The sequence below is a fragment of the Benincasa hispida genome, chromosome 4 (assembly GCF_009727055.1).
Source record: "Benincasa hispida cultivar B227 chromosome 4, ASM972705v1, whole genome shotgun sequence".
In the NCBI taxonomy this organism is placed as follows: Eukaryota; Viridiplantae; Streptophyta; class Magnoliopsida; order Cucurbitales; family Cucurbitaceae; genus Benincasa; species Benincasa hispida.
This window is the reverse complement of record NC_052352.1, coordinates 3,192,264-3,205,768: the sequence shown is the minus strand read 5'-3', so window position 1 is coordinate 3,205,768 and position 13,505 is coordinate 3,192,264. Positions and strand designations below refer to the sequence as shown.

Here is a 13,505-nt window from a genome sequence, read left to right as displayed (position 1 = left end):
TGGAACGGATCCTTTTTATAAAGTCTAATGTTAGTATTTTGTGTTTATTAAAAGTAGTGATCTCATTTATTAACATAAAAATCTTACTATTATTATTACTTCACGTGGAACTATGTAAGATGTCCAATTTTAACATAAAGTTCAATGTATCATTTTGTCTTATCTCCAATCAATTTTTTTTTTTTTTTTAAAAAAAAAAAGCCCTTTATTGTTTTTCAATTTAACTTATGTTTGCTATTTATTCTTTGTTTACTTTTTTTTAAAAAAAATGATTTAACTGTTTATTAATAAATATGTGTTCCAAAACTATTTTGAGTTTAAGAATTTTATAAGAAAATAGTTTTTTTTTTTCAACAATTTTTTTGGAAACAGAGGAAAATAGAATATCAGATAAAATGTCAAAATAATGTCTTTATTTGTGTTTCCAAAATTTTGGAAACAAAAAGTTTGGACTCGTAGCCATTTTATTTTTGAAAATTAAGTCTATAGATGCTACTTCCACCTCTAAATTTCTTAATTAGTTATCTACTTTTCGCAAATAATTTAAAAAATCAAACCAAATTTTGATAAGCTTTCAAAAAGTTGTTTTGTTTTTTAAATGTGGCTAAAAATTCAACCATCTATTTAAGAAAAGTGTAAATCATTGTAATTTTCAAAAATATATTTAATATATTTAATTTTCAAAAACAAAAACCAAAAACTAAATAGTTATCAAACGGAAACTTGAAAAAAATAATAACTTGGATTTTGTTGTTTTTCAAAAAATTTATACAGGTTCATAAACGTTTCTGAAAAATGAGTATTATAAGAAACCACAAATATTTCTAAAATATCTCTAACGAAAAATAAAAACTAGAAACAAAACTGCTATCAAGGGTCGTTTGTTTTTCGAAAATGTAGATAACCAGAATCTTAAATGCTTGGAATTATATATATTACTATATTAGGAATTATAGATGTATGACATCTTTAGATTATCATGTTTCTTTTGTAGGAATATTTTTGTAGATAGCTGGGAATATTTTGATAACTGTATTTATTTCGTATGATTTCTACTCGAGAATATCTTAAATTTACATAAAGTTTCAAGAATGTCCTTACGACTATTTATTAGTTTATAATTAATTTGATATAATTTAAACTTATATAACAATTTTTTTTTATCAATTTAAATTTTTTAAAAAAATCAATAAATTTTATATTATTTTTATACGTTATTTTTCTCAACAAAATAATATATCATGATTCAAGATTTTTTATAAAATAAATATTAATTTAAACTTAAATTTGAATATATTGCTAAAAAATAATAAGAATTATGATATAACTAAAATTATATGATATACATGGTTGACAATATTTATTTTAATTATATATTGCATATATATATATATATAAGCACAAGAAAAGTAAAATGGGGATACCCTCAACTCGAGAATCTGGAAACTCATGTTTCAGAAAAGGCATCTAAAACTTTCCAGATGTGCCTGAAAATCTTCAAATGTCGGACATTTCACAATAGCGCAAAACAAACACGGTAATCTAAATGTCCACTCCATAGGAATCTAAGATGTCCACAAAATAAACGGTCCTTCAAATTATTTTTAAAAGTTTTCATCTATATATTTTGAGACTCATTTAATAAACATGAGAGATTAGGCATATCTATAGCATTCTTCATATACAAGATAATTAAGATGTAATCAAAGTAAGTTGAACTAGTCTAATTGAAGCAAGTTATACTTTTTGGGATAGCAAATTAAAGAATTGAATGCTCTCTCTTTTTTCTTTAATATATTACATATTAGAAAATATATCGTAACATTGATCCTAACAACGATCCTAACCATTAAAGTGCCAACACTTTCAAATTTACTAATTGGATTTTTTTTTTTTTTTTTTGTATTATTATATGGACAAAGTCTTTTGCTTTCCATCATCTTTATCAAAAAAAGAAAGTCACGTTTGTTAAATACTTTTTTGAGCTCAATAAATTATGGATCCTCAAAAGGAAAAAATTATAATAAAATTTAGGGAATGTTTGGCCACGGGATAGATTTAATAAATCTTAATATGTTGGAATAAGTAAGTTTGTGTTTGGGGTGTAGAGTTGTAAGATTGATTTCATGGATAATTATGAAAAGTAGATATGTAATAGAGTTATTTTCGTCCTCTCGCTCTTGTTTCCTCTCTCTTGCTCTCGTTTCCTTCCCCTTCCTCCTTTTCCCTTTTTATCTATGGATGAAAAATTTTGATATATCCGTGATATATACGTAAGATCACATATTCCATAGAAATATTAGTGGGTGAGATCTTTTTTCTCCAAATTTTGCGATATATCATCGATATTAGCTATATATCTTCGATAGATCTTTTTGGATTAATATCTTTCATAGCTCAACAAAATCATGGATATTGTGGATATATCGTGGAAATATTGTGGATATATCGTCTACATGTCTTCTATTTATCTCTATATATCATTTTTTTTCTTTTTTTCCAATATCAATTTTTCCAATGTGCTACCTTTTTCAATTTTCAATTTTTCTCAATTTTCAATCCGAACCATTCATTTTCAAAGAAATTGAATTTGGAAAAACCACAAAAAAGACTTCAGCCATGGTCATAAAGTTGGTGGACTAGGAATTAGTCCATTCATGGGAGAATCTCAATTTCATGCATGCCACAAAACTCCAACCATCGTCATGGAGTCGGTGAACCAAAAATTTGAGCAATAGAAAAACCTTTCATTCGTAGATCTACATATGATGATACTCGTATTGATATTGACTCACTTCTTTCAAGTATGGAGGGTATGAGTTTGAACAATCAATATGGACATGGTCAATATGTCTGTAACAATGGTAATTATGGCTATTCTCATAGTAAAATAGTCCTTCAAGTGACTATGGTTCTTGTATTATAGTGATGAGTTTAACACATTGATCTATATATGGGGACTACAACTTCCTCGTAAAAGTTATGAAGACCCAGACTTAGAACCTCTATATTATTTACATTCTTTAGATCATCCTCATTTGAATAAAACATATATAGTTTGATCCAAGGTATCCTCCTAGTGGTAGCATTTGGGTAGACGTTGAGACTCATGGATGATATACTTCCAAACTGTTAATTTTTTAACATACAATGACTTGGAGCAATATTACCATTATCAAATCAATTATGCTAATCTTGGGCTAGTATCTCTGAGATCATCTTTTTTATTATTGAATCTTGTATTTGACCTTCATTTTGTATTAGACTTTATTAATGAAATATTTAGTTGATATTTTTTTATCTTCATTATTATCTATTATTTCATTACCAATCATATTTAACTTCTAATTATTAATTTATGTGCTTAAATTCATTGTTTATTATTTAAATAAGTTTGTTCTAAAATTTCATTAAAAATCCACAATATTTTTTATGAACTTTTTTTATATCCGTGTTTTACTCAAAATATTTGTTGATATATCCATAAATCCGACTTGCCGATACTTACACCAATAACGATATTTTCGTTCTTGCTCTTACCTACCATTATTTTGAACTCTCTTGTCCCCTTTTCCATCTCACTTTATGATTATGCCTCAGTTAGTTACTTCTAAAATCAAGAATATGCGTGACAATAAAAATCAAGAATGAGCGACAATGATGAGAGGAAGGAGAGGAAGGAAATGAAAAACTAGTAAATAATAAAATAATATTTAAGTAACAAAAATTTGTATAACCTAAATTTCAAAAAAGGTCAAATCTCATTTTAGGTTAATATTTTGGAGAAATATTCGAGTATGATCTAGGTTACATCCATCTACATATATTTCCTTTGATAACAAATAAAAAATTAAAAAATATTATTTTTTTTCTTAAAAAATTATCGTGTGACAATTTGGGATTAAAGGAGATTGCAACTAAACTAAATATTTTTCCATATTTAGCCATTCATCAAAGAGAAACACAACTTTACAATGAAAAGTAGTCTCCCCATTCCACCGAAAGAATTGTTTTCCATTAAAAAGTTGAATGGAAATGTTATATATTTATTTATTTATTTATATTAAAAATAATTCAAAGGAAATACATGGGTTCCACCATGTCGTACAAAATACGTATGAAAAAAATCGAGAAAACCGAGGATGATGAAGATGAGATCAACGGTCAGATTGGGTCCAACGGCTATAACCAACGGCCATAATCAAACGGGCGGTAACCGACCTGGACGGTGGCTCTCTGCAAATCCTGTCGGTAAATTCTCCATTTTCCCATATATATTTCTTTAACACGTTAAAGAAAATCGTAAATAAAGAACTAAAAATATCTACAAATTAATACAATTAAAAAAAAGTAGCCGTTGCCGTTCAACAAACAACAAAGCTCTATAAAGAGATCGATTCAAACACAAAAACCCATGAAATTCTTTTCTAACAAAGAATCCCCAAAACTTCCTCTGTAAATGGGTTGCTGATAAATCCCATCATCCATTCTTTGTATCAATCAAATTTAGATATAATTTTCTAACTTTTTTCGATTTTTTTTATTTTGGGTTGAGTTTATTTCTGTTTTGTAAAAAAAAAAACACTTTTTTTTGGTTCAAAGCTATTCGAAATTTCTTCTCAAATTTCTATCTTTTTGTTTCAGTTGGGATTCTGTTTTTCTTTTTCCCTTTTAACTATATGATCTTTTGTTTTTTATTTTGATTGAGTTTTGAATTTTTCAGGTTCAGATCTTTGTAAAGTGCAGCAATGGAGGCAGTTTTGGTTCCATTCTCTGAATCACGCAGTTTTAATCCCCAAAATTTCTCTCCGGCCACCGTTCACGGCGGTCTTTTCAACTTCCCTCCGCCGGCCGTCACATATTTCAGTCACCGCCACCACCAGCAACCGCCACTCCTCCCTTTGCCTCGCCGTCCATTTCCCCCTCCGGAAACCGGAGCCACGGCGTTCTGCCGCCCAAAGTGTAAATCCAGAGATCAATCTCTTACCCCAAAGAAATCAAAGCCAATTAAACGAAGTAAAGGAGGGCCACCGGCGGTGAAATCGACGGTGGAGTTCGTGATCGTTGATTCCACGAATCGACTGGGGCCGGAGCCGAGCCACGTTCCTAAAGATTTATGGAAAGTTTTAGGATTACAGTCGTCGGCGCCGCCGTGCGAAGGTAGCCGGAGTTTAGGGACGGCAGCGGAGATGGAATTTTCGGGGTCGGCATTCAGCGTTTCGCCGCCGCCGAGTAGCGTTCCGCTTCCAAAATTCTCTCTGAGGCGGAAGGTGGTTAGTTGTAATGTGGAGGCCGCCGGAGTAGACGCTGGAGCCACCGACAATCTCAGGCGACTTTTGCGACTCCGATGAAGAAATGTAGCATAATTGATGGTTTTTTTTCTTTTTGCTCCTTTTTTTTGAAGGGCTTGTTTTTGAATGTGTAATTGTTTGTTTGTTGTGATCACCACCTGGGTTTTTTGTGAAATGGAGGTGCACACAAAACAATCTCCGCCTGTATTTTTTTAAAGTATAAGGAGATTGCTTTATGTTTTTTTCTGAAAAAAGAAAATAATAACTTCATTGCGTCTAAACAAACATATACGCACAAACCTTCACTAATAGTATAGGACACTCAACTAGGGTAAGATGAAAGTAACAAGCCTCCTGATCTTCCAAACTAGAAGAAAAAGGCTAAATAAATTGAATGATTACACTTAACAAAGAAGATTGCTTTATGTTTTTTAGTGATAGGGTTTGTAAGGTTCATAAGTACTTTTGTAATTTTAGCCTATAAAGAGAAAGACTTGCATATCTTACAAATGATTATATTCTTCCCCTTTTTTTTAGTAACTAAGGGAGGTGTTTTCGGCGTTAAGTTAGTCTTAATAGTTAGTAATCATTATAATCTAAATACAAATAGTAAATAATTGAATGATTTGAAATAATAAATATATTAGAAATACCAACTATATATAATTAAAATTTCAAAGAGAGCGAGAACGTCCATGTCACCTACTTCAAGTTGAGGATTCAAACACCCTACAATTATTCAATCGGGTATAGAAATGTGTATCAACCAAAAAGCTATATAGTTCGAATAGACTTTGTTGTAAGATTTCCTTAGAAACGTTTACAAAGTCAAATGTGTCCATTCGTTGAAATGCCGATATTAAATAAAGTATTATGTCATGTACACACAATAACAATGTTTTTTAAACGATAGAATTTGTTCATCTCGAAACAAAAGGTTGAATGGATAAGCATTTTTAAAATAAAAACTAAAATAAAGTTGCTACCATAATATTAAATTTCCGTCGGATAATCGATACTTCCATATTTTCATGAATTCGACATCGACATGATAAATCGATATTTCTATTTTATTGTAAAAAAAGCCACAAAATACAAAAAAATTCAATATCCATCAAATTGACATTTTATCGTAATTTCGAAAGACCTGGATATTTCCGTTGAAGTCAACCTTAGTTGTTACCAAACCAGGTCCTAAAAACCATTCAATATTTACAGAATGCCTAAAAACCATTCAAGAATGAATTTTGCTTGCTACTTCATGATATATTAATGAGAAGTTTTTTAACTTACAGATTCCGATCAAGTTTTACTGTCTAACATAATTCAGCATGTTAAAGCTTTTGGATTGCATTGGAGCCATAATTCAAGGATATTGCATATTTCTATATAATGAACCACCGTGACATCCTTGAAACATTTTATATGGAAGATGATCAATTCTCTCTGGTCTGATGATGGCATTTGGTACAGGTATAAAATGTGGTCTGCCCTTCATCAGCTGATCTCATCTGCATTTTTATTCAAAACCACAATCAAACTTATCTCTTTTTAATGGGAAAAAGAAATAAGCAAAGCCTAAACTAAAGGGCCCAGGAATTAAAGTTTTATTTTAAAGTTTGTAAAGTGTACCTGTCTGCTCTCAAACCAAGCTTCATCATTCCCACATTTTTCACATCTCCTCCTTTCCTGTCAAACATGACACGGCTTCATGTTAGTGGAATACTTAAATATCTCAAGCAAAATCTTATACCATTCACTTCTTTTTCTCCTACTACCTTTGATAGCTGCATTTTCTCTTCATCAATTAATGAAATTCCCAACTGCTTCCTAATTTCCTGCAAGTTGTCACAAGAGGATTTCAAAATTAAAACTTTTGGATGTCTGACGACAATCAAATAAAAGGGGGCATGTTAAGATTAGATCATATTAACTTTTGCTTATACTAAAACTTTTCATGGTTCGAGATTTTCAACCCAATAAGAATTTTCAGGGTCTGGTTGGTTTATTGATTTGCCTAAACCTTGATCTAAGAGAACATTATACAGATTCCTTAGTTTAATCCATTCCCATAATCCACAGATAAATTCATCCAGAAAACATTTCTACCAAGCATCATAAAAGTAGCAGAAATTATCAGGTACCCTAAAGTTCAAAAGCTACGTGTTGCAGGGAGGATACTATGTCTTGGACCTAGAAAGCATGGGGATAATGTTGATGATTCAAATGGCGTACCTCAGCAGTAACTGTGTAACTTATTTCTCTACCAATGATCTCTGAAATAAGCCACAGTTAGAGATATCAAATAAAAGAGTGCATAAAATATTAAAACAATAATTTCTCAACTGCATTTGCTCCATTTCAATATCTCCAATCAAGAAAGCAAAGCATCACATTCTAAAATAATTTGGTATACACTTTCAGAACACCAATTTCAAGATGTAGAATTGAACAACATTGAGGGAAATCAGGCCGGCCCTTGGGCCCTTGAATAAGACGTATAACCAGCCTGAGAATTTTGATCAGTTTGATATCTTTGTAGTCTTTGCTCAGCTGTTAGCAGTTAGAATTTGGTTCCACATCCACTAAAGTCTTTGACCATGTATTTTTTTATTTTTTATTTTTTTTGAAATAGAAACAATCCTTTCATTGATGATCCTTTCACCATGTAATTGTAATATGGAAATATTTGCTTTTATTTATTATTTAGAGAGGGGGGCGGGGGGGAGGTGGGTTGAGAACCCTATCATGCACATATTCTTATGGATGAGATTTATGCTAGCTACCACCAATATGTCACACATCTTAGGCGCAATACTACGAAGGACAATACTTTGTTAAGGGTTGAGTAGAAGTCATAATTGAGCAGTATGTATGCTAATTTCTGTAGTTAGAAGTTTTTCCTCGGGTAGTTATACTGGCAAAACAGGTTGAGTTAGTTCTTATTTGCAAAAGGAAGCTAACTAACTAGTTAAAAAACTGTGAGACAGAGAGGGAGGGCATCTGAAAAATTGTTGGGAATAGAGATTCCATACCAAGATCAACGTCCCAAACAAAGAATTTTAACCTCTCAAGGTATCTCTTTGTCCCTATAGCAATTTTTTTGGAGAAATTAAGAAACTCATTCATAGTAAGAAAATAGGTTTCAGAAGAAGTCAAATCAAAGTTTCCAAGGTCTATCTTGATAGTTTGAAATACAAGCTTTCAAATTAATAAGTGACTCAGCCTTATGCATTCACCTACATCAGTCAGTTGCCGTCTAAACTTAAGGCTCCAATTGTCAGAATCCCAGCATTCTACTGTACTAAGCTGATAGGAGTGTAGGACCACATAATCTTCCGTGGTCTGTGTTGGATTTCTATCTCTACAGCCGGTGCTCTTCTCCTGTAGGCTTTTATATAGCATAAAGTTCCATGGGCTATTTCTAGTCTTGGACTAGTTCTACTCCTGTATTGGGTTTTCCTTAGAATTCTTCACAAAAACTTGGGATACTTTCAAGCATGATACCATGTCAACATCTTGGCTTCTTTAAGAAAAGAATTTTTTGTGTGAATATAACCAAGACTTATATTGCCTTCATGGCTATGGAGGATGACGGCAAGGAAGTGAAACACAATAGACCCGTAAGCCTCCCTAACTATGGGTCCTTACAAAAAAAAATTTTTTTTTTTTTTGTAATGGATACGGGAAATTCTTGATAAATGTTTGTAAATAGGTTCAAAACTATCCTCTCTAGAATCGTCTCAAAATTTCCCCTGGCTTTTGCTGGACATTTCCAAATTATAGACTCAATCCTTACAGCTAATGAGTTGGGTAGAGGAGGATAGTATGAGTTAAAGGATGACTCTCGTCTGTGGACTTCTTGGTTCTTTCCTGAATAGAAAAGCTAGATGAAAGGTTTGGCTACATCAAGGGATCATCTTTCTCCCTTTTTTCCCCTTATCCGCAGATGGCTTCAACTACTTAATCTGAGTGGAAGGTTCTTTGTGTCCTATTGAGATTGGTTTTTTTCCTTTCTTTTTAAAAAAAAAAAAAAAAATTAAATAATAATCATTTATCCTAATGAAAGCTAGTTGTTCATCAAAATAATAATAGTCAACTTATTTATGCTTTGATCGAAACCAAAATGCAAAAGCAAGCAGCGGTAACCATCATCAAATATAAAGCCTATGAACTAACTACTCATGCTGAACACTGTTTTTGGGTAAGAAACCATGCTTTCAAAGTCAAAAGCTCAAAGCAGAAGATGGTGCAACGTGCAAATTCCCTAATAGAACTCTTACTCTCCCATCTATAAGAGGAATTTTTTTAAATTAAGCTGATAGATTAAGAAAAATAAACCAGCACAACCCAGATACAGTTTGTTCTAGTAAAAAGATTAAAAAGAAAAATAGAAACTCGAGATAGGAAATGGAAAAATAGACAATGCTTTTCACATTTGACTCAGATAAACATGAAGGAAAAATGAACTACACTAAAATGTAATAAGATAAAAAGAGTTTAATTATTGCAAGGCAAACCCGATTAAGCACTCATTCATATGAGTAATGTATGTTGGAATGTCTAAATTATCCAAAATGAAAAACTAAAAGTAAATAACTACAATGCAATAAGATTAAATCCAATGTGCATGCCCACCTTTTGCACTTCGCTGAGATTTGCACAAAGGACACTGAACATATTTCGTTGAGCTGAACGACAACATGGTTCCACACAAATTGCAAAACAGGAAGTCATGTCCACGAGAATAAGCCATGAGTGGCCCTTGCTGCTACCCCAAGAGCTTTCTAACTAACAACGTTCATTAAAAGGGGAAAAAAATAAAAATAAAATAATAATAATAATAATAAAGGGATAAAAGTTAGAATAGCTATGAGAACTTCAATTACAAAAAATAAGAGACTAACAAAATGCTAACACTCTAAAAGACAGGAAAGTTGAACCCAAAAAGGGTGGTCGAATTGTAATAGCAAAAAGGGGATTTGATAAACAGAGTTCCCAAAGATAATAGGCCGTAGAAGAAGCGAGGAAAAGATAATCGGAGGCAATTAACAAAGTTATGGGAGAAATCGGCGCTTCATCTAGAACCAGTCAATAAACTAAAACAGCAATGGAAAAGCATGAGGGAATTCATACCCACAATAGACTTAAACGAACATAATGTCTCAAAACAATAACTAAGCTGGGTCATTCAGAAACCCAAAAAAAATTGAGTCAGAACCTCATGGGGCCTCCTCATAAATAACAAGTAGTAAGCTCAATTTAATCGATTTGATAGGCTCAAACTAGCCCACTTATCATATACCCCTATTCAAGATTCCTGCTAATAAAATTGATGAAGCCCCAGAAAGAGATTTGATAGATTTCTCGTCGAAAAGTTGGCCGAAGACAGCTGAGGTGGGCGGAGATATGGATCAATAATCGACCTTAGAGCAAACCAATGAAAACAAGATGGTTTTGTCCAGAGTTTTTGGTTTTGGAAGCATCAACCCTTCGGGAGCTACACTGTAAATTGGTTCGGTTCGGTTCGCACAGAAAAATTCTGGACCGAACCGACCGCTCGAATGTGTGGGTACTCATCGAACCGGACGGAAGCTAAAAGTCCGAATCAGATTTCCGATTACGTTCAAAATTATCGCAACCAAGTTCAGTCGACATCGATGGAAGAGAAACGACGAAGATGGTTTACTATATTACCTAGAGATGACTTTTCGGGTCGAGTTCCAGTAACCAGTTGCAGCGAGCGGCGGAGGCGGCGAGTGACGAGCCGGCAATAAAGGTGAGGGGTCTGAAATCACAATGGCTTGACCCCTGGGGAGAGAAGGCGAAAGTAGGGTTTTGCTTTTGTTTTTCTTTTTTCTTTATTAGAGCTTTAGATTATTTCGAAAATGTCATTTAATTGGGCTGGGCCTACTGAAACAATCTAAGGATGATTATAAATTCAAGGAACTTATTTTCATAAATGTCCAAATTTTTACGAAAATTTAATGGATGGGGTGGACGACTGAAAAGAGAATGTGACATTAGAAAAAAATTCCATATTTAGAAAATATATTTATTTATTGAGATTTTATTTCTTTTCTTTATTTGAAAAGATAAAATATATTTAGTAAAATTTTATTTTCTATTTACATTGGTTTTATGTATCAACTTATGAGTTTATTTGGTAGATTCATGGTTATTTTAAATATATCTTATAATTATTTGAAAATATTTTAACCAATATATGAAATATACTTTGACACATATAAACCAATGTATAAAATTTATCATAGTATATAAACCACATATTGGCTTAATGTTCGACATACATACGTATCATAAATTTTATTTACATCACAATATATATATCATATATACCATTTAGGTAGTCAAAAATCTCAACAAATCAAAATGTATATATATCATAATACATGAAATCTAAATAATAATAATAATATCTCTCATTTATATTAAATAAACGAATATATATATCACACTATATATCAAATTTCCTATAAAAGCTATAAAAAAATAGAAAAAAGTGCATATATCACCGTATATATCAAATAGGTATATCATAGTGTGTGTATATATTCCTATATGTGAGAGTTTTGAGAGAAATTGAATAATATGGAAAGTTGTTGATATTTGAAAAAATTATGATTTAATATATTTTTCCTACGAAAGTGTGTCTCATTTAAAATTCCTTTTCTCTATCCTATTTTAAAAAACATATAATTAGTTTATTGTTGGAGACTAAATAGTATTTTAGTCCTAATTTTATTGTAATTTTTTAAGAATGTTAGACATTAAAAAAAAAAAAAAAAAAAACTTGAACATTATAGGTCCAGAAAGTCCAACAATTTAGGCATAGTTTTCTTTCGGCAGAAATATGACTACGAAAATATATATATTGAAGACTATATGACTACAAAATAATTAAAGTTTATTCTAGTGTATTTTTATTAAGGATCATAAAATAAACTATAATAATTTTAGATTTATTTTCATGTTTTCGACTACACATTCTGCCTAGGTGATGAATAACCTAACTAATGAATATATTGTAGCTAAATCAAATGTCATGAAAAAAAAAATGTTGTGGTTCAATCATTAATCAACTAAAAATTTAAGTTAATAGTTGTAATATCAATCAAAGAGAAAAATAACCATACATAATTTAAATACATGACTTTCTATTTATGCTATCATGTTAAGTCATCATTAAATACAAGAGTGTAGTGTGGTGGGCAAGAAGTTTTGTGAAGAAATGCCATGAGTGGATAAATATAATTCTCCCCTCATTTTTAGTTCAACAATGGTGGGCACAAATATAATTCTTCCCTATCATTTTTAGTTCAATCATTGTGAATTTGTGAGTAGAAGGTCGAACTATTATTAGAGTTAACAAAAAAAAACGTACGAGATGGGTCTCCACGGATCCCCACCTCAATCGGAACGAAAAATTCCCAATTTGACTAGAGATAGAGGTCAAACTCGAGAATGGGGCGGGAATGGGGAGAGTCCTCATCCTCGACCTCAATCTCCCGCTTAGTTTTTAATATATTTTATTTATATAAAGTTTTTATAAAATTGAGAAATTTTTGTTGTTTTTTTTTAATTCTGCATTCATTTTTCTTTTTTTCCTTTCTTTTTTACCATCAAATACAATTTTTATAACTTTTTACTTTATATATATTTTTTTAATTGACTTATTAACTTTCTTTTAATAAAAAATTGTTTTTATATTTGACCAATAAGTGAGATTAATAAGAGTAAGTATTTTTTTTTTAATTCAAATGGTGTTTTCCAATATTTCGGGGATGGGTCCCTGTGAGGACCTGATTCCCTGATGGGGAATCTTCGTCCCTGTCCTCGACTTCAATTTGTAGGGATAGCGCGAGGATGGGGATTAATTTTCCATGTGGAGACGGAGATGGGGAATGCCACCCCCCACTCCCCATTGCCAACACTAACCATCGCCTTATTATAAGACAATAATTCGTGTCTTATCTACCGAGTTTTGCCCAAATTAGTTATATTTCCCTTTATTGCAAGGACAAAGTATTGAATCATCTAGTAACAAATCATTCTTTCTTTTTTAAGAAAAATTTCAAATATCATTTTGATCCTTGTACTTTAAAATTTGTTCAATTTTAGTCCACAAACTTTCGAGAAATCTTAAATTTAATCCCTACTGCTAGTTTCTTGTTGATCTTTTTAGAAACTTTT

General features: G+C 31.5%; 2 protein-coding genes across 6 annotated transcripts; one reads left to right on the top strand and one right to left on the bottom strand.

The window, feature by feature from the left end:
- Positions 1-4,748: 4,748 nt before the first annotated feature.
- LOC120075485 lies at positions 4,749-5,351 on the top strand. Its single transcript, XM_039028911.1, has one exon. It carries the CDS (start codon positions 4,749-4,751, stop codon positions 5,349-5,351), a length of 603 nt encoding a protein of 200 aa, XP_038884839.1.
- Positions 5,352-6,451: 1,100 nt separating this feature from the next.
- Positions 6,452-11,146, bottom strand: LOC120076507 (DNA-directed RNA polymerase I subunit RPA12-like). 5 transcript variants are annotated; one of them, XM_039030351.1, is made up of 6 exons: positions 10,989-11,146; positions 9,930-10,082; positions 7,527-7,567; positions 7,070-7,129; positions 6,924-6,980; positions 6,452-6,802 (listed from the first exon to the last, which is right to left on the bottom strand). In XM_039030351.1, the coding sequence occupies exons 2-6, from the start codon at positions 10,045-10,047 to the stop codon at positions 6,728-6,730; spliced, it is 351 nt and encodes a 116-aa protein (XP_038886279.1). In that variant the 5' UTR covers positions 10,048-10,082; positions 10,989-11,146; the 3' UTR covers positions 6,452-6,727. The 5 variants fall into 5 exon arrangements, with proteins under 5 accessions (XP_038886279.1, XP_038886281.1, XP_038886282.1 ...); XM_039030353.1 differs by lacking the exon at positions 10,989-11,146 and adding an exon at positions 10,428-10,923; XM_039030354.1 differs by lacking the exon at positions 10,989-11,146 and adding an exon at positions 10,513-10,923.
- Positions 11,147-13,505: the final 2,359 nt, after the last annotated feature.

Excerpts from the sequence above, each read along its gene's own strand:
- LOC120076507 (XM_039030351.1), bottom strand. The coding sequence starts at position 10,047 with ATGGCTTATTCTCGTGGACATGACTTCCTGTTTTGCAATTTGTGTGGA. Across the intron at positions 6,981-7,069 it reads AGAAAATGCAGCTATCAAAG|GAAAGGAGGAGATGTGAAAA; the intron begins GTAGTAGGAGAA and ends CATGTTTGACAG. Across the intron at positions 6,803-6,923 it reads CTTGGTTTGAGAGCAGACAG|ATGAGATCAGCTGATGAAGG; the intron begins GTACACTTTACA and ends ATAAAAATGCAG.
- LOC120075485 (XM_039028911.1), top strand. The coding sequence starts at position 4,749 with ATGGAGGCAGTTTTGGTTCCATTCTCTGAATCACGCAGTTTTAATCCC.